At 38.7% G+C, this 27903-nt stretch overlaps 1 protein-coding gene across 7 annotated transcripts; it reads left to right on the top strand.

Annotated features, from left to right (window-relative positions):
• The first annotated feature begins 31 nt into the window (after window positions 1-31).
• Window positions 32-27903, top strand: HS1 (heat stable protein 1). Of its 7 annotated transcripts, XR_016109428.1 has the most exons (5): window positions 32-302; window positions 14310-14455; window positions 15248-15445; window positions 16960-17036; window positions 27093-27903. XR_016109428.1 is itself a non-coding variant. In XM_088975828.1 (3 exons), the coding sequence occupies exons 1-2, from the start codon at window positions 163-165 to the stop codon at window positions 15435-15437; spliced, it is 330 nt and encodes a 109-aa protein (XP_088831954.1). In that variant the 5' UTR covers window positions 55-162; the 3' UTR covers window positions 15438-15445; window positions 16960-17200. The 7 variants fall into 7 exon arrangements, 6 of the variants coding, with proteins under 6 accessions (XP_088831954.1, XP_088831949.1, XP_088831950.1 ...); XM_088975828.1 differs by lacking the exons at window positions 14310-14455; window positions 27093-27903 and having other exon boundaries at window positions 55-302; window positions 16960-17200; XM_088975823.1 differs by lacking the exons at window positions 32-302; window positions 14310-14455; window positions 27093-27903 and adding an exon at window positions 4022-4628 and having other exon boundaries at window positions 16960-17200.

Genomic DNA, 27903 nt, shown 5'->3' with positions numbered 1-27903 from the left:
GTTTTTAACCGACTAAACCGAATGCTCACCCATAACATACACGTATCCATTTCGGCGGAGCCACAAAAACAGAAGACAGAGAAACTTGAGATTGAGAGTGTGAGACAAAGATACACGAGGCGCAGGAGGCACTGAGGCAAGAGATAAGGGTTTTTTAGGGCAATGGAGGAGGCGAAGGGAGTGGTGAAGCACATACTACTGGCGAAGTTTAAGGATGACATACCATCCGACAAGATAGAACGAGTCATCAAGGGTTACGCCAATCTCGTCAATCTCATCGAGCCCATGAAAGCCTTCCACTGGTACCTCTCTCTCTCTCTCTCTCTGTTTGTCTGTTCATGGTTCTTCTTGGTGTTAGGCTCCAGAAAGAATCTTTCACTCGCTAGAATTTTGGCCGAGTTCTTGTCGGCTTACCGGTCTCATTTTCAGCAACGCTATAGCAACTTTAATCTACATAACCTTCGTTGTAGTCTATTCTTGCATGTTCCGAACTGCAATTTGAGTTTGAATGAAATGTAGCTCTCTCATATTCGAGATAATCTTACATTGTGATATTATTCTTCTAGTCAATTTGGTAGGACTAGTGCAAGTCGTTTCTAAATTGGGTAAACTACTGCAAATTGAGAATATATTGAATTGGGTTTGGATTCTTTGTTTCTACTTTGAAGACATACTTGCCGCCCTTCTCTGCATGGGAAAACTATTGTACTTAGCACTTGATTGTTAACAACTTAATTTTATAGGTTTTACTTCAACATATAACCACGAATTTACTTGTCAACTTTTTTGTTGGTCATGGAAACCTTAACAAATTGGTCTTCTCAGTGGTGATAAGGTGAATAATGATGCGAATACATAAAAGAGTATATGAACAAATTAGTGCAGATATCGCTTCCAAGTGAATATATTCTAATCTGTTAGGGTGTTCCTGGTTTTAGTAGCTAAGAAGAACAAGAAGTGATGTATAGTGAAATATCTACTTTTTCTATATAATTATGAGATAGCATGTATGATCATGGAAATTTTTTGATATCACTCGTATGATCAAAACAGTTCAAACAAAAAGGTGCCCATAGTTTCATGAAATATTTTTTTTTTCCTGAAAATGGTAGTTGAATTCTATTAAGGGCCAAGCCCCGCTCCCCCAAAAGTATGCTGTATAGAGCTCTTCAAGGAAAGGAGCGTTCATTCCCTATATCATTGTCATGTATATAATTACACGAGCGCACCAACTACATCTGAGCTAATCATCTGGTTCCAGCAGCTCGAGAGTGTGGGCTTTGTAAGATCAGCCAGGTTGTTTCATAGGCTTGTTCATTTGATTATGGTCTTTTCCACTTTTCCCAGCACAGATTTGAGAGGGGAGGTTTGATCTCTGTCTAGATAGTCCCACACAGGCCCTGTTTATTAGATATCCTTAAAGTGGTTATCTGCCATGTAGAAACTAGAAAGATTATGTGGCTAATTCATGTCTTCTATGTTTTCTGTGTATTCATTTACCTAGTTGACATCAGCCGTATTCTACAGTAGTTGAGTTTTTTGCCAAGTGATATTAGCTGTAAAAGAGTTTGCCAGAAGTATGGCCAAGTCCAAGGGGCTACTTCCCCCACCTCTTAATACTGATGCATGTACAACTCATCATTGCTGGGGTGATGCATGTATCATGTTTGTTCCACACAATTTAAATTTGGTAGAACTCAAAAAGCTACTTAATTTGGTTTTCTAGATTCACCCTAATTGTTATACCGCCTGAAATTTTGGAGGATGCACGAAGGAAAGAGTTGGAGGCAAATATTATGGATCACATCTACACTAAGGCTTTCTTTTCTCTTGGATGTAACTAGCCTGTCTGTTGAAACTTAGTTGTGATTTAGTAGAAGTTCAAATAAATGTAATATTGGAAGAAATGTCCATACCTATGCAAGCTCTCAGAGTATACTTGTGGGATCTCTATTTCAATGAATACTTTCATTTGTTTCCATGTGACAATGGGACATAAATTTTATGCATCACATTTACAAAGCATTAAATCAAACAAAAAACTATGCCTAATTTTGATATTTTTATGTATCATAAGAGAAACGGATCAATTCATTTGGCCAAAAGAACAAAGAAGTTGTGGTATTCATGCATTCATTTTTTAGATGGATCCCTAGGGAGCTGAACACTGTGGCTGATGGTTTTACAAAGTTGGGTGTTCACAGGGAAGGATTGTATAGTGAAAGCTCACTGTGTATGTAAAATTTTGTGGGGGATCTTCTTTTTTATGGGTTGTACATCCTCTATGTACATTTTGTCCCTTTTATAAATAAAATTATGGTTATGTTTCTCAAAAGGCGGGGGGGGGGGGATAAATTGCACTAAATCCATTAGCTATGGTTACATTCTCCGGTCATTATCTGTGAGACATCTGATTATGCAAATCAAGATAGGGAAATCATTAATAGTTACTTGAGGAATATGTAAGTTCACCAACCACTACCTTCAGGTTTGTTGAGTAAAGGCTCCTACTTTTTCTTTTATTAGGAGTTAAGGTTCCTACTTGGATGTCCAAAATAAAAATATTTAGCCAATTCATAACATTTTGATTAAATTGGTTATGTTGGCATGTTGGAGTTAGGTTTCATACATTGAACTGCGGAATTTTAGCATGTGATTTTGAAAATAAAACTAAAAATTCATGCCAAAAATAAGAGGGTAGATAGAAAATGAACTCAACTATGGCTAGCTAGTGAAAAAAAAATGATAGCAAGAGTAATGAATTTGTAGAGGAAGCAGAAGTTTTTGGTGTCCAAATTCCCAATGTTTTAACCAAGATCTATAGTTTTGAGTTTGTTTTGGGTGTCTGAGAATCTTTGAGTACTCCAGAGGGCATTTCTGACACACTATAACAGTTTATATCAATTCTGAAAGTCTGAGTAATCTGCCCTTGTAATGATGCATTCACAGAGGGTGGATACCCCAAACAAGAAGGTGTACAACACCAATGGAGTATGTCATGCTAATGTTCCCAAGTCGATAGGCTTTCTTACAAACATTGCCCATTCTGGGATCAACCAAAATAATATTAGATGATAAAGAAGCAAAGCCAAAGCTCATTATTGAAGGAACTCAAAATGGTGGTCAGATGGTTGAGAGGCAGTATCGATGAAATATGGCTGTATATGAACTTTTTAAGGGAAGTAAGAAGTTAGGCAAGTAGACTGATGACAAATGCTTCATGAGTACCACCAATAGCAGCAAACGCATTGGTGGATGATCTTGCAAAGAATAGGGCTAACAGGGGAAAATTTTTCTTGGGTCAATTGTTACTTCAAGAAAGTTGAACTATTTAAGGGTTGGGTAGCAGCTGCTGGCCTATAAAGTTGGCTGCTTAGCAAAATTATATGCTACTTGTACTCTAGCAATTTTTATACTCTAATTAACAAAGTTAATATTTATTAAAAAAATTGAATACCCAAATTGTAGTTTTTCCCCATTAACAGGATCCTTGTGCCATTTCTGTCTTCGCTTTAATAAATAACACCACAAAGGCTAAATAAAGAACCATATGGTATGATGGATGAAGATGTCAAGCTACGAAGATAAAGGTCAAGGGCTCCAATCTGCAACGGGTTCCAAGATTTGTTGAGATCCTCTTTGGCGGGCGGTGGCGGAAAGTCTGGTTAGTGATGGAAGCTGAAGCGTTGCTGTGGGAGGAAGATAAAGAGGTTGGAGACGATGATGATGTGTCCAAAAGACTGCCAGGTGGACAAGAATTATTGGCAGAAGTCGGTGCTGTGTTGGAAGGCGGACCGTCGAACTTTAACATGCTTGGCTCCAATTTGACATTAAAAAGGGTTTTTTCAAAAATTTTTGAATTTCACCAGTCGGTTTGCCCGAAATACAGACCGTCTTTTGTGGATGTTTTAAAAAAGAATGGTCCACACGTTGCTTCTGGGTCGAACCGGCAAACTGAACCAATCTTCAAGTCTCTCCCACGTGAAGACTTAAAAGGCACATGCGAGGGCTTTAGTAAGGCGATGGGGGACGAAACTAATGATCTATCATCGTCCCCATTGACCCAAGACAGTCGAACTGTCTCGAAGTCTTCGAAGTTGCGGTGGGTTAGGCGCAATACGACGCTACGATAGGTCTAAGGCGGATTGGATGGACGATGATGTAGAGGATGAATGGGTAGACTATGAAGAATTAGATGACGGTTTTCGTTCTGAAGATGGTTCTAGCAGTAAAAGTTACGTAGACACTATTCAGGTCTGCGTGGATAGTGGGGATGATCTTCAAATCGTTTCCCTTTTTGATGAAAAGGAGGACGCAGTTAGAAAGAGATCACAAGGTGGAGAGGTCTTTCACTCAACTACGAACGGAGATGGCGATTTGCGACTAACACCGGCTAGTGGTTTGAAGGGTCTTTCATCTTATCAGGTGGGGAATAGAGGTATCCAAAGGGGTAGCAAACTCATTCCATGCGAGAGACAAGAGCAAGATGATAAGTTGGTGGGTCAGCAAGGGATCCAGGAGGTTACAAAGGATGTTCTGGGTGGGGGTATAAGTACTGTGATGGCTAAGTCAGATACACTTTCGAAGCCTTCCCAACTAGTTAGTACTAAAGCTGGGGATTTGGAGAGGTACCAAATGGATAATGGCTCTGGAACTCTTGTTACTAAAACGCAAGTCATCCTTTCGTCTTAGCCTTCTAGTAACCTCGAAAACTCAGTTGGTTTCGTTTTTTATGCTAATTTGTGTTTTGTTGGTCCTATAATTTCGTCAGATTCCATCCAAGGCTTCAATTTACCTATGAATTTGCCAAAAGAAGGAGAGATGGGTAGGGGATTAGGAGATGTAGGTGGCGTGAGAGAGATAATGGGAGAGAAAAAAGGGGTGGGTGGGGCTGAGGCTAGGGGTGAAAAAATGCTGGAGACTAAGGAAGGAGCAGGTGCTGATAGAGGGATGGGTATAGAAGGGGAAAAAGAAACCACTAAAAGGATTCAATCCCAAGAAGGTAAGTGTGATGAGGAGGCTGGGTGGGTCTTAGTTAAGGGGAAGGAAGAAAAGAAGAGGCAGGGAATAGTAAAAAAAGCCAAAAAGATCAGAGTGTAAAGGATCTGGCGATGGTTTTGGTTGCTAAAATGGGGTTGAAAGTGGAAAAAATTAAGGAAAAGGATTCTCAAAATAAGATAAGTAAAGAGGGGGCAAGAGGAGAAGAAAGCTAAATGAAGTTGAAAAACTCATTAGTGATGTGGAAGGGGATAAGGAGTTTAGTGCTAGGGGAGGGAGAAGGAGAGGGGATCTATAGGCTAGGGCAGGGTTGGGGTCAGTATTTGATGTGATCATGAAGATTATTAGTTGGAATTATTAACAGTCGAACAGAGGAGAAGAGAGGTAGGAGAAGAGAAGAGGAAGAGAGGAGAGAAGAGAGAGATTTGGAGTCTGCTACAGTGCTGGCGGCGCAGGCTTATATTAATATATATAGGGTGACCATAATTAGAAGGGAAAGGACCCTTATGCCCCTACCTAAGTTACAACATAAAAAACAAAAGAAAAAACTGCTTTAATTTGTCCAAATGGACCCTAACTCATCAGAATACAAACATAATAAATAAAGTTAACATTCCAACACTCCCCCTCAAGTTGGGACATGGATGTCAATCATGCCCAACTTGTCACACAAATTATTATGCCGCACGTGTTGAAGGCTCTTGGTGAAGATGCCTGCAAGTTGTTCCTCTGAACTAACATAAGGAGTGCACACTTCTCCGCTCACAAGTTTTACTCTGATAAAATGCTTGTCCACTTCAATATGTTTTGTTTTATCATGGAGGACTGGATTAGCAGTAATGTTGATAGCAGCCTTGTTGTCACAGTAGAGTGACATAGGTTTGTTAACTGCAAAACCCAACTCTCCTAACAAATTTTTTATCTACATCATTTCAGCAATTCCATGAGACATAGCTCTGTATTCTGCCTCAGCTCTGGATCTAGCCACCACACTTTGCTTCTTACTTCTTCAGGTGACTAGGTTTACTCACACAAAGGTACAATACCCACTGGTAAATTTTCTGTCATCGATTGCCCTTGCCCAATCAGCATCCCAACTCTCCTAACAAATTTTTTATCCACATCATTTCAGCAATTCCATGAGACATAGCTCTGTATTCTGCCTCAGCTCTGGATCTAGCCACCACACTTTGCTTCTTACTTCTTCAGGTGACTAGGTTTACTCACACAAAGGTACAATACCCACTGGTAGATTTTCTGTCATCGATTGCCCTTGCCCAATCAGCATTTGTATACACCTCCACTTTCAAATGCCCATGTTTCTGGAAAAGCAAACCAGCTCTTAGGAACTTCTTGAGGTATCTAATGATTCTTTCTATAGCTTCAAAGTGAGTTGTCTTAGGATTATGCATGAACTGGCTAAGAACACCCACTACATAGGCAATATTGGGTCTAGTCATAGAAAAATATAAGAGTCTCCCTACAAGTCTCTGGAACTTCTTTACATCTTTCAAACACTCCCCCTGATTGTCTCCTAGCTGATGGTTGGGTTCAATGGGTGAATCAATTGGTTTCACTCCCAACTTGCCTCTATCCTCTAATAGATCTAGTACATATCTTCTTTGGGAAATAAAGATGCCCCTTTTGAGCGGGCAACTTCAATTCCAAGAAAATAACATAAGGGGCCTAGATCTTTCACTTCAAATTGAGTGGCTAGGAATTTCTTCAGCTTCTGTATTTCAGTCTTCCAGTTTCTTGTGATTACTATCATCAACATAGACAATTAAAGCTACAATTTTCCCTTCACCTTTTTTCACAAATAAAGTATGATCTGACTGGCATTGTTTGAACCCCATCTGTTGCACTGCTAAATGAAACCTACTAAACTAGACCCGAGGTGATTGCTTCAACCCATATAAAGATTTTTTTTTAACTTGCACACCTTCTACTCACTACCTTTGGCACAAAAATCTAGAGGTTGAGTCATGTAAACCTCTTCCTCTAGGTCACCATTCAAGAATGCATTCTTGATATCCAACTGATGAAGTTCCCAATCAAGGTTAGCTGCCAGTGAGAGGAGGATTCTGATTGAATTCATCTTGGCTACTGAAGCAAATGTTTTTGCATAGTCTATTCCATACACTTGTGTAAATCCTTTGGCCACTAATCTAGCTTTGTATCTTTCTACTGAACCATCAACTCTATGCTTTACTGTGAATACCCACTTGCAACCCACTGGTTCCTTCCCTTCAAGAAGATCCACTAACTCCAGGTGCCATTTTTGTGTAAGGCATTAATTTCTTCCTTCATTGCATCTGTCCATTCAGATTTGGATAAAGCTTATACCACATTCTTAGGAATAGAGACACTGTCAATAGAGAAAAGGAATGCACGGTATGAAGGTGAAATATGATCATAGGACACAAAGTGAGAGATAGGATGATTAGTAGTACAAGACCTAACACCCTTTCTCTTAGCAATAGGAAATCAAGATCATTAACAACATGAGGATCAATGTTAACAGATTGAGGCATATCAATGGGAACAAGTGTACTTGGCTGATGAGGAGGATCTATCTCTGGAGAGTCTGATGATATTGGTTGCATAGTTTCAGGTTCCACGACTCTTGAACTTTGCTGGCTCTTATGGTGGCGAAGAAAGACCCGAAATGGAGAAGGGTCGGGAAGAGGAGGTAGTTGAACTTGAGTGTGTTTCTCCTCAACCCTACTCTCCCCTTGAAGAGAAACCGAGAAGAAGGGTTGACTTTCAAAGAATGATACATCCATGGAGACATAATACTTGCGTGAAGCAGGATCGTAGTAGCGGCAACCCTTTTGAGATAACAGATAACCAAGAAAAACACAAGGAGTGGCACAGGGATCGAGTTTACCACGAGTAGGAGACAAGTCATGAGCGAAGCAATGATACCCAAAGGCACGCATTGGAATGGGGGACAACGGAGCTGTAGGAAACAAGAGTTGATGTGGGGCCTTATAATCTAGTAACGAGATGGCATACGGTCGATGATATATGCAACACACATAACAACATTCATCCAAAAACGTTTTAAAACATTCATATGAAGTAATAAACCATGAGCTACCTCAAGTAGATGACGATTTTTCCTTTTAGCAATACCATTTTGTTGAGGTGTCCTGGCACAAGAGCTTCGATGAAGAGATCCACATGAAGCAAAGAACTCCGTGAGATCCACATGAAGGAAACAACTCCGTGACATCACTATGGAAGTACTTTTTTGCATTGTCTGACTGAAAAATGTGAATTTCAGTTTGAAATTGAGTGAAAACCATTCGTTGAAAGTTTTTCACAATCTTTGGCACTTCATCTCTAGATTGCATAGGATACACCCAAGTATATCTAGAGTAATCATCGATCAAAGTAATGAAATATTTATATCCAGTCTTAGTAGGTAGAGAAATAGGGCCCCAAACATCAGAATAGACAATATGAAAAAGAAAGGAATTTCTACAATGTTTGCTCAATTGGCATGTATGACACTGCAATTTACTAACTAACAAAGACTTAAACAACTCAGGAAACATAAGTTTTAAAGACTCAAGCGAAAGGTGACCAAGATGATTATGCCACAAGTAGGCATGACTTTCACTAAAAGAAATTAAAGACTATAGCTACAAGACCAACTTTATTCTCCAACACGTAGAGGCCATCCACCATGCTTCCTCTACCAATCGTCTTCCCCGAGGTCAAATCATGAAATACACACGAAGAAGGAAATGTCACTGAACAATTCAAGGAATGAGTAATACTGCTAATGGAAAGTAAATTGATAGAAAATTTAGGAACATGCAACACATTAGAGAGGGTAAGACCAAGAGGAAGGGAGATGGTTCCTTGACCGGCTATGGCGGAATAAGACCCATCAACCAGTCTCACCTTATCTCTCCTAGAGAGGAGGTTATATGTTTGAAATAAATTTGACTTACGAATCATGTGGTTTGAGGCTCCAGAGTCAATTATCCAAGGGGGATCAGATGTATGAACGCATGGAAGGCAGTGGCAGTGTTACCTGATGTAGACACAAAGGAAGTAGGAGTAGGCCCAAAATCTATCTAGCGAAGTGTCCAACCATATAATTCCAAGTGGTCACGAAAGGAGTTGATGATCTCTTCCTTGGGGTCAGAACTAGAGTGTTGCTCTTGGGGTACCATGGGACTAGTCTATTGGGTTGGATTCTTACTCGGATCAGACTTCTTACTCAATTCCTGAGCCCATTTTGGCTTGCCATGAAGATCTCAACATGTGTCTCTAGTGTGCCTGGATTTTTGACAGTGAGTGCACCAAAGTTTGCCTTTGTCATCCACTCTCTTTTGTGAATCTCCCTTTTTAAAAGAACCTCCAACATTTGAACTTGTACCCCCTCGAACAGCTAGTGCAATTGGTTCCCCTTCTGTACAATTCATCACACTTCTTCTACTTTCTTCAAACTGAACTAGGGTATAAACTTCTTGGACTGAAGGTAGGTTCTTACTTCCTAAGGTTTGTACTCTCATGGACTCATATGTAGGATTCAGCCCCAGAAGAAAGGCAAATACCCATTGCTGGGAAACAAGTGATTCGTAGGCCTTTGCATCCTCATCGTACTTCCAATTCACATTTTGATAATGATACAATTCCTTCCAAATTGATGTCAAGTCTGAATAGTACACCGAGAGACTCCTCTCCCCTTGCTTGCAAGTGGAGGATTCTACTTGCAATTGATATATCTTTGCATAGTGTCTCGGTTTTGAATGAGTAGATTTTGCTTGTTCCCATATTTCACAAGCTGCTTCAGCCCACACAAAGGGGTCTTCCTTACTTGTGGCAGCATGGAAACCAAGAGCCATGACATCACCATGCTATTTTCTTGGTCCCATCTGTCATGTTTAGCACTACTAATCTTTGGTTCCTTGATTTTACCATTAATATACCCAATTTTTCTTCTAGCAGTAATATAAAGTTTAATTCCCCTAGACCATTCAAGATAGTTCAGTCCATCAAAGGGGATTATAGCCATGGGGAAACTCATATCCATCCCCCCACTCATTCCATTTTGACGTCCTGAAATTCTTGAAGTTGTAGAATTCTCAAAGGACATGATTCAAACACCTTTCAAACCTTACACACACCTTATGATCCCTCCTATCACCAAACAAATAGTCCTAGAAACACCAAGGATGAAGCCCACATGCACACATTTCAATCTAGACACAATCTGACCACAAACCAGCCTAGATTGTCCAAAAAAGGCAAGATTTTAGGGTGATCTCGGAGCTGATCTGACCTAGCAGTCACACTCCACCAACTTCCAGACACCCCAAACACATCAATTGCTAGGAGGGGTCATAAACCAGTATGGTTACACCACAAGGGTTAAAAGATCAGGTCATCCATGACCTACAGAACTGAATTCTCAGACATAGGATAACACGATCCATAAGAAAAGAGGTTTGAACCTCACAGCTTCTCAGAAAACATTCAGCAGTCTGAAGTCATATAGTTTCTTCTTGGTACGCGATCAAGGAAAAGGAAAAAAACACTAAAAAAATTCTGTACTAGTCGTAGGTCTGCACTTTTTTTATCTCAATTGAAGAAGACAGCAGGTTGAAGCTTGTTCGATCTGCTCACAGGCCTAGCAGAACCGCTCTGATACCATATTAACAGCCAAATAGAGGAGAAGAGAGGTAGGAGAACAGAAGAGGAAGAGAGGAGAGAAGAGAAGAGAGAGATTTTGAGTCCGCTACAGTGCTGCTACAGTGTTGGCAGTGCCAGTTTATATTAATATATATAGGGCGACCATAATTAGAAGGGAAAGGACCCTTATGCCCCTACTTAAGTTACAACATAAAAAACAAAAGAAAAAACTGCTTTAATTTGTCCAAATGGACCCAAACTCAGCAAAATACAAACATAATAAATAAAGTTAACATTCCAACAGGAGTGTAAGGGGATTAGGAAAAGCCACAAAAAGAGGAGTAGTTAAAGAGGTGTTGCTGAAGGAGAGACCGGATTTCGTTCTAATTCAAAAATCCAAAATGCAGGAAGTAGACAAGAAGTGGATAAGAAGCTTGTGGGGAGAGAGGAATATTAATTGGAGCTTCGCTCCCTCTTGGGGTGCATCGGGGGGCATTATAACAATGTGGAGAGAAGAAGTAGTCCAATGTTTGGAAGAATTGGTAGGCCGTTTCTCAGTTTCTATAAAGCTGAAGGGTGTACAAGATGGTTTTGAATGGGTTCTCACGAATGTCTATGGACCAAACTCATATAAAGAAAGGAAGAAATTATGGGAGGAGCTTGAGGACATTAGGGGTCTCAAGGATGGACCTTGGTGTTTAGGGGGAGACTTCAATGTAGTAAGGTTTGTGAGTGAGACAACCATAGGTAGACAAAGAACTACAATGAGTATGAGAAAGTTCAATTATTTTATTGAAGCTTTTGAGTTAAGAGATATTCCTTTGGGGCAATCCTGTTATACTTGGTCAAACCTTCAAACATACCCTATTCTTTCCAAGTTTGATAGGTTTAGTTTCACCTGACTGGGAAGAGCATTGGCCAGGGATAATTGGGAGAAATTTACCAAGAATCACCTCAGATCATTGGCCTATCTGTTTGTTTGAGAGAATCAGTGATGGTGGCTCAACTCCATTCAGATTTGAAAATATGTGGCTTACTCATCCAGGATTTAAAGAGAAAGTCAAAGTTTGATGGAATAGTATGGTTGTACCTACAATGTGGGAAGGACAAAAGTTCCTAAAGAAGCTTCAATTGTTGAAACAAGAAATCAAGGAGTGTAATAGGGAGAAGTTTGGGAGATTGGAGGAGAAGAAAGCTGATATGATTTCTAAGATAGAGGCATTAGATAAAAAAGAGGTAGAAGGAGTTCTAGTTGAAGGTGAAAAGGAGCGGAGATGGAACTTGAAGAAAGAGTTAGGGGAGACCTTATTGAGAGAGGAGATATGCTGGAAGCAAAAGTCAAGAGAGAGATGGATCGAAGAAGGAGATGGAAATACAAAATTCTTCCATGCCATTGCAAATGGAAGGAGAAGGAAGTGGGGGAAAACGAGATCATAGACTAAGAGGAGATTGCTAAAACATTCTCAGAGCATTTTAGGTCCATTTATAGAAGACCCTTAATTGAAAGGTGGAGGATTGAAGCCTTGAAGGCATTGTTTGGGAGACTTTGGAGGAGTCTGAAGTCCAACTTCTGGAAAAAAGGTTTGAAGAGGGGGAGATTAAGGAACCAATCTTTTCTATGAATAGATCAAAATCACCAGGACCAGATGGTTTCACAATGGCTTTTTATTAAGATTGTTGGGACATAGTTAAAGGAGATTTGATCAGAGTGTTTAATGAATTTCATAGGAGAGGGGTGATAAGTCCGGGAATGAATTCTACTTTTTTAGCTTTAATCCCAAAGAAGAACAATGCTAACCAACCAGGAGATTTCAGGGCAATAAATTTAGTCACTAGTATTTATAAGGTGATAGCAAATGAGTTGTCTTTGAGGATTAAAATTGTGATCTCCCCAATCGTTTCTCAAGCTCAAGGGGCCTTTGTGCAGGATAGACAAATTATTGATCAGATCTTAATTGCCAATGAATGCGTGGAGGCTCAAAAGAGATTAAAGAGAAAGGGAGTGGCTATCAAACTGGATCTGGAAAAAGCCTATGACTTAGTGGATTGGAACTTCTTGATTGAAATTATGAGGAAATGTGGATTTGGAAATTTGTGGTGTAAATGGATCATGGGATTTCTACAAACTAGTCACTTTTCAGTAATAGTTAATGGGACAATATGATTTTTTTGAAGGATTTCATGGACTTAGGCAGGGTGGCCCTCTTTCTCCTTTTCTATTTACTCCGATTGCTGAAGCCCTAAGCAAATTGATTTCAAAAACAAATGGTGTGCAATTATTTAGGGGATGGCTAGTTGGGAGAGATAATGTGCTAGTCACTCATTTACAGTTTGTAGACGATATTCTTATTTTTTGTGATGGAGAAAACAGAGAGGGAGTGGAAAATCTGAGGTTGGTTGTGAAACTCTTTGAGAGGATGTCTAATTTGAGGATTAATTGGTCAAAGAGTTTATTGGTTGGAATTAATATTGAAGAGGATCAAGTGAGAGATCTGGAAAATTCCCTAGGCTGCGAGAAAGGTGAGTGGCCAATGAAATATTTGGGTTTACCCCTTGGAGATAACCATAGGTCTGCTAGATTTTGGTCTCTGGTAGTGGAAAGGATTGAGAAATGGTTGGCACGACATGGAAAAGGAACTATATCTCATTGGGGGGGAGGGGAGAATAACCCTAATTAAATCCACTTTTGCAAATCTCCCAATGTACTACATGTCAGTGTTTAGGATGCCACAAGGGATAGTGAGGAAAATTGAAAAAATCATGAGGGATTTTCTTTGGGAGCATGGGGAAAAGAAGGATCATTTGGTTAATTGGGAAAAGGTGAGGAAATTGAAAGAGGAAGGGGGATTGGGAATAGGGAATGTTAGACTCAAGAATCAGGCTTTGCTTAGCAAATGGCTTTGGAGGTTTCCAAAAGAAAGTGAGAAATTATGGCACAAAGTGTTTGCAAGCATTCATGGCATGTCGAGCAACGGATGGGATGCTAGATGTCTCCGTAGGGCTAACTTGGCTGCTCCCTGGAAGGCCATCCATGATGTTCTCCCTACATTCCTAAATTTTATTAGGTATGACTTGTCTACTGGTAGAATAATCAAATTTTGGGAAGATGTGTGGATCGGGGATATTCCTTTGGGTGAGAAATTTCCTTCTCTTTATGACTTGCCCAGGTTTAAAAGTAAGCCTATTTCTGAGTTCCTAAGCCAACCATCTAACCTTCCAGGGTTGAATTGGAACTTTGGGTTTAACAGGAACCTTAGAGAGTCTGAACTTCTTGTAGTGTCCAAGCTGTTAGGATTGTTGAGTTCAGTTTGTTTGGGGGAAGGTGGGTCAGACTCTAGAATTTGGGGTCCTAATGCCGAAGGGTCCTTTTCTTGTAAATCCTTTCTACATTCGATGGTTGCCACACAATCTTCTTCTCATTTTCCAGTCAAAGAAATTTGGTGCCCTCCTATCCCCCCTAAAGTCCGTGCTTTTTGTTGGGAAGTTTCTCATGATTGTATTAACACTTTTGATGTACTTCAAAGGAAAAGACCAAACTGGTGCTTGTCTCCTAACTGGTGTGTCCTGTGTAAATTGAATGGTGAGACTGTTTTCCACCTTATATCTTACCCTTTTGTCAGTAATATTTGGAATTGGTTTACTTCCCTTTTTGGGTGCAGGTGGTCCTCTCTTGACAGGGTGGAAGGCTTATTAAACCCTAATGGTATCAGTGGTATGACAAGGAGGGGAAGGATTCTTTGGAGATGCACTAGAGCAGCAATACTTTGGACCATCTGGGAGGAAAGAAACGATAGAATATTTGAAGGTAAAGAAAAATGCAAGGAAGTTTTAATTGAAACAATAACATTGAGGGTGGTTCATTGGGTAAAAAGTTTGAAGCTGTTTCAGCTTTCAAGGTTGAAGATTTTTTCAGGGTTTGGGGACTTATTGCTGCTTCATCATCTATGAGATGACAGTTTGTTGAGATTTGGTCCCCTCCAACAGAGGGTTGGAAGAAACTAAATTTTGATGGGAGTTGTGTGGGTAACCCAGGCCCTTCAGGTATTGGGGGGGCCATTAGAAATGAAAATGGTTCTATCATTGCCCTTTACTCCAGTCCTGTGGAGGTAGGTGATGTGACAAGGGCAGAGTTTCTAGTTGCAGTATATGGGGTTGAGAAGGCTAAAGAGTTGGGGATGAATAGACTGATCATCGGGGAGATTGAAAAACTATACCAAGGCTGGTGAATATATTTGATAGGGCTTTATTCATATAATATCAATATGTAGAGCATCATAAACCAAATTCTATTTTTATATCTGCCAAGATAGAAGGAAAGAAATGAAGAGTTTTGAGAATTCTAAAAAAGGGCCCAGTGCACAAGGCTCCAGCCAATGTGGGGTCTGGGGAGGGATAAATGTACGCAGCCTTACCCCTGCGCATAGGCTGTTTCCAAGATTCGAGCCCTGGTCACCCGGGTTGTAATGGAGCAACACAACTGTTGTGCCAAGGCCCACCTTCTTTTGAGAATTCTCTCTACCAAAATTAAATTTTGCCTTAGGAAAAAGGATCATGTGTTGTCTTGCTTCCAATATTTTGGGTGCTGTTTATTGAACAGGGGCAAGGATGTGAGTGCGGAGAACATGCATCAAGGCTTTACCCATGTATTTGAGTCAACTTTTGAGAGTATGGAAGGTGTAGCAGAGTATGTTGCACATCCAGCCCATGTTGAATTTGCTAATGAGTTCCTGCCATGCTTGGAAAAAGTCGTTGTTATTGACTACAAACCAACAACTGTTTGTCTCTGAATTGGAGGGTGATATGCTTTTCCTTCTCTGAGTCCTTTCCCTGTATCAAAATTTCTAGTAGAAACTATCATTTTAAGGCATCTTTTGTTTGTTATTTAGTTAAATACATCTTACCATCTATTGTAAGATCTAAGATGTACTATCTTGCTATATGTTCAGATGCAATGTTCAACTGTTGTTACAACACCCTAATAAAATAACAGTGGGGGTGCTGCCATCCCCCTTATATCTAATTATGCTACTGACTAAATGGATAGCATATCAGGCCAGGGTCATTACCCAATGTTGTTCCTGGCTATTTGGGGTCTTGCGGAATGGCCACTTTTGGTAAAATCTCAGGCTGACAAGCGTGAGAATGCAAGTTCGAGTGTAAGCACAGCCACTGTGTATAAAATGTTGAAGTTTATACTAGAAATTTAGAATGCAGTCCACTCTGATTGGTTATTGCAGAAATCTATGGTTGAATCCCTTGGAGGGGAGTTGGGGTTTGGGAACACTATCCTGTTGTATAGCCCATTCTCCAAGGTGGAAAATTTTAATGCGCAATCATGCATACAATCATTTTATGGCAAGACTAGAGAATAGTTATATAATGACATGCCACTACAATATGCATCAAGTTGTTAGGTCGATGATTGTATACTATGATACATCCATTTTATAGTTCTCTCTTATTATAAAAATCATCTTTGGCAAATTATTGTTAGATTAATGGATTTAATAGATCATCATGAATGTACATTATAGTTTTTTCTTACAATGAAAATCATTTAATACATATAAAAAGTTTTCTTTTTTATAATTTTAAGATTTTTTTGTCATTTATGGTGAATGTCATGATCACCGCCACAAGTCCTAAATGGTATTATGCCATTCCACCCATATTTTGAACCTTGCTTCCCACCCCGTTTGTTCACCCAAAAATGTGCAGTTCCAATTTCTTTAGTTTCGGAATTGCCAAAAACATGCTTTATACTTCTATACTATATTATAGAGAGATAAGGTTTCACGTCAGCACTCCTCTTCTATCATTCTCCCTTTTCTTTTCTCTCCTTTCTCCCTTGTCCATTTCCAGTTCTCTCATTGAATCTCTCTCTTTCATCTCTTTTCTCTAGTTAGACCTCTCATTTTGCCACGTCAGCAGCCTCTCAACCATTCTCAAAGATTCACAATCGTGAAATGGAGGGGAACTTGCCAAAAACCAGTTACGTAGAGGTAAGGTATTCATTTATTCGTTCTTCTTCTACCCTTTCCCAAACAACAGAACTTTTCCCCTATTTCGTACTGTCGAATTTGTTTTTGGAGTGAGAAAGAGATTATTTTTCACTCTGTTATACGTGTGTCAAGAGCATAACGTACGGTTAGTTTTTCACTCTGTTCTACGTTTTGCATGGCTATGTTAGTATGTTAATAGATTTGATTTCCCTTTATTGTACGATTGTTTTGGGGTTTGAATTTTCACCATTGGTCAGTTTAGAAATAGATATGTTTTTCACTCTATTCTACATTTGTTGAGTTTTAGGTCGAGTATAAGTTGCGGTTTTGAAGTTGGAATAAAGTGAGGGAAAAAGGAGCCTAGTTCATTGCAATTTTTTACAGGTTAGTCATTCCCACCCTCCTCCACAGACCAACTTTGGTCAGTTTACTTTTGGAAAATTGGCACTTGGAAGATTTATTGGCAATTGTACGGTGCTCTATATGCTCATTGCCAGCCTGTTGGTGCAGTGCACTAAAATTAGAGAAATTGGCTACCGTTTTCACCATGTTTTTTAAAAACGACCCGAAAATTGAACCGGTCAGGGGTTTGGCTACCAGGTTGAATGGTCCAGTCGTTCGAATCGAATGGTTGGCCTGTTCCGACAAAAAAATAAATAAATAAAAAATGGTTAAAATCGTTCGAACGGTTTGAATAGTTCAAATGATTAACTGTATGGGTCAGCGGTTTGCTGACCGGTTCCTGGTTTTCTGGTCCGACCATCTGGTCCAGTCCGGTTTTGAACACCATGGTTTTCACTACTTTGAGCGAACACTGTAGCTCTAAATGGGTAAGGAAGACAATACATATGGGTCGGATCCAACCCATGTTCTACTATTACCAAATTAATTAATTAATAATTGTATCATTTACTACAACACCCTTATAGTTTTAACAAATTTATTTAAACCTACCATATGGTTTGCATTTTATTAAAATACTAATAGTTTGCAACTTATTTACTTAATCGACCTTTCATTAAGAATTATTTGTTTTGCCCAACTTTTCGGGCCCTTCCCGATATGCCCCTATAGGGGTTGTATCGGGTCAAGGCCTGGTTCAGAGAATCAAAGGGTAGTTGAGACTTAAATCAGCCGAAAAAAAAAGTAAAAGTTAAAAAAAGGATTGATACAGGCCGATATGCCCTACCCATATGAAAATAGTTACATGTTCACCTAAACTAAGTGGAAAATGTTTAAGGTGATGAATCCATAGTTGTTTTTTTTTTTCAAAAAGTACCCCTAGCACTTTTTTGTATAGAAAGCAAATTTGACCAAATAAGAAAAAATAGTGGTTGTTCATGTTAAAACTGTTATTTTTCACTTTCATCTAATGGAAGGTTGATTAAGTAACTTGATTGCAAACTATAAGGGATGTTTTAGTAAAACACAATTATAGGATAGGTTTTAGTAAATTCATGAATGACTATTAATAATTAACCATAAACGAGCCAAAAATCACATATACGTTACTAATTAATTAATAGTTAACTATTGATATTTCAGTAAACCATTTACAGCTTTTTGTTATATTTAACAACTTATCATAAAATTTATTGTCAATAAATAACTTAAAGTAATTTCTAATTTATTGTTATAGTCTAAATTACTGTCAATATTTATATTTTTTAAATTAATAGTAAATTATCACAAAATTTACCATGAATTTTCAACATTTACAGTAAGTAATTATTGAAATTTAACAATAAATTCAGTCAAATAAAAATAATTAATTATCAGTAATTATTAATTTACAGTAATCACTAAATCATTGGAAATTACTGAATAAATCACTAAATAACCGAATTATTCATTAATAATTATCAAAATATTATTGATACTCTTAAATAAAAATTAATAGTAAATAATTATTGGAAATTAACAGCAAATTATTAGTAAAAAATAAATAATTATCCGCCATTATTAATTTACAGTAATTACAAACCGATTTATTAATTCGTGTCAATAAACTATTAATTATCAATGCATAGTACACTATTAGATATTCATCATCAATAAATCATGACAAACAAAATTCAGTAAAAATTTTTTTTGAGAACTATTATTAACTATGAATATGTATCACTACATTTATTGTAAATTTACAACAATTAACAATATAAAAGTATTTTGGAAATTTCTATAAATTATTTTCCATAAGTTTTGTAATTAACTATGACTAATTATTTTTGGGAAATTAGGCAACTAATCTATTTAGCTAAAATTAATTTTAAAAAATACTAAAATTATCAAAATTTTAAAATATAATGAAGTAAATACACAACTTTTATTAAATTTATTAAATATTAATATTTAAGTTAAAGCTTAAATATTGAAATAAGATGACTAGAAAATGTTGGAATGGAATCAATTTTGTTTTGCCCAATTGAAAATGCCATAAGAGTCTTTCATCTTAGATTTTATTTAACAAAGCTCATGCATTGCATGGGCCCCACTAGTATAATAATAATAAAACAATGTTTATAGCGGAAAATGGTTTTACTTGTGGAATTTGTGTCAGTGCTCTACAACACATCCCAACTGTATTGGAAAGGGAAAATTCTACTTTAGTACCTTGATATTTGGGGGTAGCGTCAAGTTAGTACCTGAACTTTCAAATGTGTCATTGCAGTACTTAAACTTTCAAAAACTGTGAAGTTGGTGCCTATCGTGAACCGATCCTCAGTTATCTATTGAAAATGTTAAAACTACCCTTTAAAAAAAATACTGTTCATTGTCTTCTACCTTGAGACTGAATCGGGTATCTTTAAAGAAAAAGAGAGAAAAAACATGAAATATGATAAAGGAAAACAATAACCGAAAGCAAAGAAATAAGTAGACAATAATGTATTCCTGATCTAAAGGTAGAAGACAATGACTTCATTAGTCTAGAATCTCAAACACCTCAACTAGTTCAGTCTCAAGATAGAGGACAATGAACATTGTCTTCTTTTGAAGGATTATTTTGACATTTTAATAGATAATTGATAGTTGATTAATGGCAATGACCAACTTGACACTTTTTGAATATTTAGATACTATAATAACACATTTAAAAATTTGGATATTAAGTTGACACTCCTAAAATTCAAGTACTAAAGTGGAATTTTTCCTACTGGAACATCTCCTAAACGAGTAGGAGATGTTCCAAATGCACGATGAGATGTTCACCTCAAAACGGACGTTAGTCATAAAAAGCCTTTTTAGCCAAAAAAAAAAAAAAAAAAGGCAACCTCGAAGAATCTATATGATATGGCTTGGTATTTTATCTGGAAAATTAGGAATGTCATTATCTTCATGAATCTATATAATTCTAAGTTTCAACCAGATTCCGGTATGCCCCCTCTCCTCTCTCTCTCTCTCTCTCTCTCTCTCTCTCTCTCTCTCTCTCTCTCCTAGGCATGGCTATTGTGGATAGAAAATCATATAACTTTGGAAAAAAGAAGTTAGCATGTAAACTCCAAAGTCCAAACCAAAATGGCATGGGATCGTTATAATGGTATTTGAATAGATCCCAGATTCTAGAATCCTCATTCCGATGGACCCATCAACCATTCAATAATGTTACCGCAGTTTGTGTTTGCAGGCAGAGAGGTCGGTATTAACAGGTAGTTACCCCTCAAAGTCGTTAATCATAACCTAACGTTGGCCCCGGATCAGCTCACAACAAAAAATTGTTTCATGCTGTGTGGAGATGGTGGGTTGAGGTGTGGAACACTGATCATGTAAAAATTGTTTAATGCAGAGATGGTGGATCCTAATCTCACGATGAGGTGTGGATACAGATCATTTAGAACTTGTTCCAACATGATCTGGATATAATGGGACCTAGCCTCATGGTGAGGTGTGGATCGGATACAGACCAGATACAAATTGTTCCAACATGATCTGCATATAATGGGACCTAGCCTCATGGTGAGGTGTGGGCACAGATCATGTGAAAATTGTTCCAACTTGTAGTATCCTAATCTTATGACGAGGTGTGAATACAAACCATTTAAAAATTGTTTAAACATTATCTGTTTCCACATACATGATGAATAGACTTGGCAATTGGGTTGGGTGGATCGGGATCGGTTTGGGTCAAGAAACTTGGGTTGAATTGTTGGGTTGTCAAAAGCTAGACCCTATCCCTAAATGATCAGATTAGGATTGACCCATGGGTCAATTCAGGTCATACTGAAATTTAAATCATAAAGAAAAAATATATAAAAAAATGCCAAAATTAAAATATGAGATCCTAATCCGGGTTGGGTCGGAGGAGTTCAAATTTGCGCCTACCGGCTCTCGCCCCACAACGCCCCACACGCCGAGCGTCCGCCATCTGTCCCTTCGCACGCAATTAGCTTATCCCGCGTGCGGGGCTAACGGGATGGCCGTTAGCTCGTCCTGTTAGCCCCGAAACTAGCCCAAAACCGAGTCATACATTCTCGCGTGTTTGAGCTGCCGGTCCCCTGAACCCCATTCTTCTCCCCTCACCCGAATTCTCCTTCTCCGTCACCGGCGACCTCTCCGGTCAATTAACCTTGACCAGGTATTCTCCAACATTATTGTTGTGTATGATATTTGGCTACACTTCATTCAGTTACCCAACGTAATACCAGGCGTCGAGGCACCGGGCTACAATTCATTCAGTCGGACGAGCTGCTATTACTTCATTCAGTTACCAGAGCAGAACTCCATGACCACGCAAGCGTAATGCGAAGCTTCCAATTCTGCATAGAGAGTAGGAAGGAATGGATGGCCCAGCATCTTCAGAATCCTCTTCTCCGTATCCGCTCTCTCTACCTTCTTCTTCAACGTAAGCGCTCCTTTATCCACAACCTTCATGGCGTAATAACAGCTACCATCGCCGATACCGGAGGTCCTGAGACGGCACAGGTAGACGCTCCCTATGTCGCCGCTCGCAATTCGACGAACGAGCTTGAAATCCCTGAAAGTCAACCCGCTCTTGCGGCGGGAAATGGCGGAACGTATAGCTTCCCACGCGAAGTCCGACGACCGGTGGGGCTAGGCAAAGCTCTCAGGCGAGTAATAAGACGAAGTCTTGGCGGAGATTTCGAGAGCATCAAATGAATGACGACTGATTCTACCGCAGCTATCGCTGCTCATCGAACTCTGGCTAGAATTTAGTGTCTCTGCTGAACCGATTTCACCTTCTGATTCCCGCAAAAACTCAAACATTTTAGGACCAGAGACTCCACTTCACCTCTTCAAAGCTCTTCCACGTACGTACGCTTGAAATGTTCCTACTTCCTACACAACACTACATTGGGTTTCTAAGTTTCTTCTGAAAACGCTTTCATCAATATATAAAGCATCACCTTCTATTCCCAGCGACTCACAACTTAGCAAGCAGAAATGCAACAAGCAACTACCAGTCAAGGAAGTTAAAGAACAGCAGAACCTAATCTTTTCTCCACCAAGAATCCAAGCTCTCAAAAGAGAGAAAATTGAAAAAAGAAAGCTTCAAGAAAGCTAAGAAGAACTAATAACCGAGTATTTTGTTGCTGTATGTGCATAGAAACAGAAGAAAAGAATATAGTAATAAAGAAAGAAAGAGAGAACACCGGATTTATGTGGTTCGGCCAAAATTGCCTACGCCTATGGGTAACAACTCGGAGCTTCCTTCTTACTATAAACAGGAAAAAGTACAAAATGATTTCACCGGAATCACACCTTTACCCGACACTCAATACACCTAATTCAACTCTTCTCAACACACTGTATACACCATACACTGAAATGAAATGGAGAATGAAACTAGAAAAATGAGCATTTATGAAAAATTTCTTCATGGTTAAGCAAATCATAACCGGTGGTTTGCAAATAGTGTGCCACCGAATAAATGGTAAACTTAGTTCGGTGGGTCACCGATTGCAAATTCGGTGAACCACCAGTTGACCCACCTTTTTGCTTTTCAACATTCTCCCACTTGAAGACAATTTTCATAGTGAAAAACCCTCTCAAGAATAGTTGTCGATCATCTCTTGCTATGTGACATCAAGTCCCAAAGAAGTTTTGCACTAGATGAACTTCTCTCTCATCACCGACTTTGTCAATATATCAGCAACGTTATTGTTAGTGTGGATCTTATGTAACGAGATCTACCCATCTTCAACTACCTCACGAACAAAGTGGTACTATACATCAATGTGTTTAGTCCGTGCATGAAAGATAGAATTTCTTGTTAAGTGTAATGCATTTTGACTGTCACAATGAATAATCACCACTTATTGCTTGATGTAAAATTCTTCAAGTAACCTCTTTAGCCAAATACTTTCTTTGCATGATTGTGTAATTGACATATATTCTGCTTCTATTGTAGATAAGGCCATTACAAATTGCAATTTTAATATCCAGCTCACTACACCATTAGCTAAAGAAAATACATAACCAGTAGTTGATTTTCTATTATCGCGATCTCTTGCATAGTCTGCATCTACATAACCAACTAGTTTTAAGCTTTGACCACTATAACAAATGGAGATTTCAGAAATGCCCTTCAAATACTAAAGGATTCTCTTCACCGTAGTCCAATGATCTCTTCCTGGATTTGCCATAAACTTATTGACTGCTCTCACTGTTTGTGCAATGTCTGGTCTGGTGCATCCCATGGCAAACATAAGGCTCCCTACTGCTGATGAATATGGTATGTGGGACAACTCTATCTTCTCAGCTTCAGTGCTAGGTGATTGTTTCGAAGACAACTTGCAACCAACAAAAAATTGGATATTAACTAGTTTGGAATCTTGCATGTTGAAGCGTCACAAGACCCTTTGAACATAACTCTTTTGAGTTATCCAGACTTTCATGTTCTTTTTGTCCCTATATACCGTCATCCCATGAATCTAATTAACCGCCCCCAGATCCTTCATGTCAAACTCCCTAGCTAAACGAGCTTTCAGTGTTGAGATACTTTCTTTATTAGTACCTACAACTAGCATGTCATCAACATATAACAATAAAATGATGAGGTGATCATTACCAAAGTATGTGTAGGCACAATGATTTGCTTCGCATTTGCTAAAGTCCAAGCTCACAATGAAGGAATCAAATCGCTTATACCAACACCTTGGCGCCTGTTTTAGATCGTAAAGTGATTTGGTCAACTGACAAATTAGATCATTTTTGTCGTCATCGACAAAGCCTTCAGATTGAGTAATATATATATTTTCTTCAAGATTACTATGTAAGAATGCAATTTTAACATCTAGCTGCTCTGGTTCCAAGTCAAGTACTGCAACCATACTCAATAGAATGCGAATAGTACTTAATCGAACAACATGAGAAAATATTTCATTGAAGTTGATACCTGAATTTTGAGCATATCCTTTTACAACTAGTCAAGCTTTGTATCTTTCGATATTCTCGCTAGTATCCTTTTTGAATTTGTACATCCATCTATAACCAATGGCCTTTTAATTCTTAGGTAGTTTGACTAAGTCTCAAGTTTTGTTTTTCTTCAGTGTTTTTATTTCTTTCTCCATTGTCATTTGCCAATGACGAGCATTTGGACATTTGCATACTTTCTAGTATGAGCAAGGCTCTTGCTCTTTTGTAATGCAAGCATAAGCTATTACATAATTCTGAAGCCGGACAGAAGGTCTTGTAGTTCTCATCGGTCGACCTTGATCACTATGAGTCACTCCAAAATTTTCAACATGCTCTTCAGGTACATCAATAGCTGTATCAATTTGTTGCTCTTGATTCTTTTGAAAAGATTCTACTTCAACTTTTTCTATTGTCTTAGAGTTTGATTCTTTCTGCATCGAATCTTCATTGAAGACAACATCTCGACTAACAATTATCTTGTGGGCAGTAGGATCCCACAATCTGTATCCCTTTGTACCTTTTGCATAGCCAAGAAAAATACACTTTTTGGACCTTACCTCTAGCTTGATTCTCTACTCCTTAGGAATCCAAACATAAGTATCATAACCAAAGGTACATAGGAAAGAATAATCAGCAGGGTTTCCTGAACATATCTCTTCTGGAGTTTTGCAATCAAGTGTTGTAATGGAAGAGCAATTTACTAGGTAACATGTCATATTGACTGCTTTTGCCCAAAAGCACTGCTCCAGTCCAACTGCACTCAACATGCTTATAGCTCGATCCATAAGTGTACGATTCATCCGTTTAGTAACTCCATTTTGTTGTGGAGTTCGTGGAACTATATACTGTCTCAAAATGTCGTGCTCATTACAAAAATCTTCAAATTCTTTCGAGGTATATTATTTTCTATTGTCGGTTCTTAGACACTTAATTCTTTTCCCCTTCTGATTTTCAACTAGAGCTTTGAACTTTTTGAAATAGGAAAAAGTGTCACTCTTCCGTTTGAGCATATATACACATACTTTTCTGGAGAAATCATCAATAAAAGAGACAAAATATAACAAACTTCCAAGAGATTCCGTAGTAGTTTTTCACGTATCAGAGTGTATTAGATCTAATACCTCTCTACTCCTAGCTTTAGACTTGGGAAAACTAGCTCTGTGGTATTTCCCAAATAAACAATTTTTACAGAAATTCAAATAAGTAGATTTTAAACCAAGAAGTACCTTAAGTCCTTGCTTGCTCATATGACCCAAACGTCTGTGCCAAATCATGATAGAATCAGTCACAGCATTTGCAATGATGGCATCGTCGACCATGGTACCCCTGATCAGGTGGTATAGCTTCCCTTGTAATTTGCCTTTTGCAATTATCATAACTCCTTTACTGATCTTCAATTGGCCTTTTTCTCCAGAAAGCTTGTAACTGTCTTCATCAAACTTTCCTAGTGACAGGAGATTCTTTTGTAGTTTGGGAACATACCGTACACCAGAGATGTACGAGTGATGTCATCAAACATAGTAATTCTAACATCTCCAACTCCCACTATTTTGCATTTATCGCCCATGTAAATAGTCCCATCATTGCACGATTGGCATGTGTAGAACCAATCTCTGCATGGCATCATATGGAAAGAAGCACCAAAATCTAATATCTAGTTATGCTTTAAATTTTCACAAGAATCAACAGATAGTACTTCACCATCTTTTGATGAATCACTTCTTTCTGTGATGTTTTCTTGGGGATTATTTGAAATTGGATCTTTATCAAAGTTGGGCCGATTTTGCTCTACTTTGGGTTGTCAACAATCTTTTCGAAGGTGCCCCTTCTTACCGTAATTCCAACACTTGAGTCATTTCTTGTTGCCTATTGACTTGGATCTTGTTTGATTTCTAGTAGAGTCGTTTCTCTCATTCGATCTACCTCGTATTATCATTGCGTCACTTAAAGAATTCTCACAAGCTTTTCTACGAGATTCTTCCATAAGCAACACAAAAATAGTAGATTCTAATGATAGATCTTTAGTATTGCTCAAATTCATTATCAAACTATCCCAAGAGTTTGCCATAGAACAAAGCAAAAGAGCAACATTTTCTTTGTCATCAATACGTACCTCTACAACTGCTAATTTGCTTACTAGAGTGTTGAACTCATTCAAATGTACTTGCAAAGAGGTTTCATCCTTCATTCTCAGATTGTAGAGTTGTCGGAGAAAGATTTTGTTGGACATCGATTTCCTCGTAGAGATTCCGCAACTTGTCCCATAAACCTTTGGTAGTGATTTTCTCAAACACATTGAATAGAACCGAATCTTCTAAAGTAAGAAAAGTATCAGCCATGGCTATCTGGTTTTTCTTTTCAAAATCTGTCTTTCATATCAACAGGCTTCTTTTCTTTTCCTTCTAAGGCAATTGCACAATATTCTTTCACTGGCACAACATGCATCTTTAGCTTCTAAATTGCATAGTTGGATCTGTTGAATTTTGGTATGTCGAACCGAGTAGATCTCAAACTCGCCATATTCAAGACATGCAATATCGGAACAACAAATACAGATTTTGGCAGAATCCTGAAACAACCATGCTTTGCTTTGGTACCAATTGTTGGAATTGCACAACAAAAATAATGTAATTTATACATGCACAAAAATATAACAAAATTTGATAGTAATAAAAAAAGAAAGAAGAGAACACCAGATTTTCGTGACTCGACCAAAATTGCCTACGTCCATGGGCAATAACTCGAAGCTTCTTTTTATTATAAACCGAAAAAAAATACAAAATCACACCTGTATCAAACACTTAATACACCCAACTCAATACTCCTCTTAACATACTATATACACTATGAAATAAAATTGGAGAATAAAATTTAAAATAATATAGAAGAGGGACCTACTTGAGTTGAGGGTATAATGAGCATTTATTAAAATTTCCTTCATGAATATACAAACCATAACCCGTGGTTTGCAAATGGTGTGCCACCGATTAAATGGTGGTTCATCTCGGTGGGCCACCGTTTGCAAATTCTGTGACCTGACAAACCCACTTTTTTGCTTTTCGACAGATTTTACCGAAGATGATCGTAGAATTCCGAGGATTATGACATGCGAGCAGGCTTCGATTCTTTGAAAGCTTGTAACCGTTGCTCCCCACTCCAAGTTCCCGTCTCTGAACAAATAAAAAAACAGTCCAGATTCGATTTTCCTCAACGAACTGTCAAAGCAGCTTCTCCTTCGCCATGAAAACACCTTCGAAGTTCTACTCACAACTCCTCCACCGAGGCAACATGCATCATTCGAACCATCATTGAAGGACCATCAACTTCAACCCTTCGTCTAAGCACTGCTCGTTGGAGAATACCTGGCCAAGGTGAACTGATCGGAGCGGTCGCGGGTGCCGAAGGAAGAATCGGGTGAGGGGGGAAGAACAGGGTTCAGGGGACCGGCAGTTCAAGCAAGCGGGAATGTTTGACTCGGTTTTGGACTAGTTTTTGGGCCAACGGGATGAAGTAACGGCCATCCCGGGACAAGCTAATTGCATGCGAAGAAACAGATGGCGGACGCTCAACGTGTGGAGCGTTTGTGGGGCGAGAGCACGTGGGGCGCAGATTTGAACTCTGATGATGGGTTATAATAATGGCCTCTAGGCCCCAGCCTCATGGTGAGGTGTGTGTGGGCACAGATCATGTACAAAGATAATGCTCACGGTGAGGTGTGGACAATGTTGGTACCGTGTTGGTACAGATTTTGTTTTAAGCAGACATCTCCATTTTCTGACGGGGAGGGACTATGGGAACAAGGCAAACCCCTAATCGTAGTGAGAGAAGAAGAAAAGAAAAGGCTTGAAAAGAGAAATAGAACTTGTCTTTCTAACTA

Source organism: Nelumbo lutea, chromosome 3 (genome assembly GCF_056320005.1).
Source record: "Nelumbo lutea isolate HS-2025 chromosome 3, American lotus-T2T, whole genome shotgun sequence".
Classification (NCBI taxonomy): Eukaryota; Viridiplantae; Streptophyta; class Magnoliopsida; order Proteales; family Nelumbonaceae; genus Nelumbo; species Nelumbo lutea.
Note: the sequence above shows the minus strand (reverse complement) of the source record. Positions and strands in the feature narration are given on the sequence as shown.

Coding starts and splice junctions, on each gene's coding strand:
- HS1 (XM_088975823.1), top strand. CDS start 4,150: ATGGACGATGATGTAGAGGATGAATGGGTAGACTATGAAGAATTAGAT. Junction 4,629..15,247: donor AAAGCTGGGGATTTGGAGAG/GTACCAAATGGA, acceptor TTTATTGAACAG/GGGCAAGGATGTGAGTGCGG.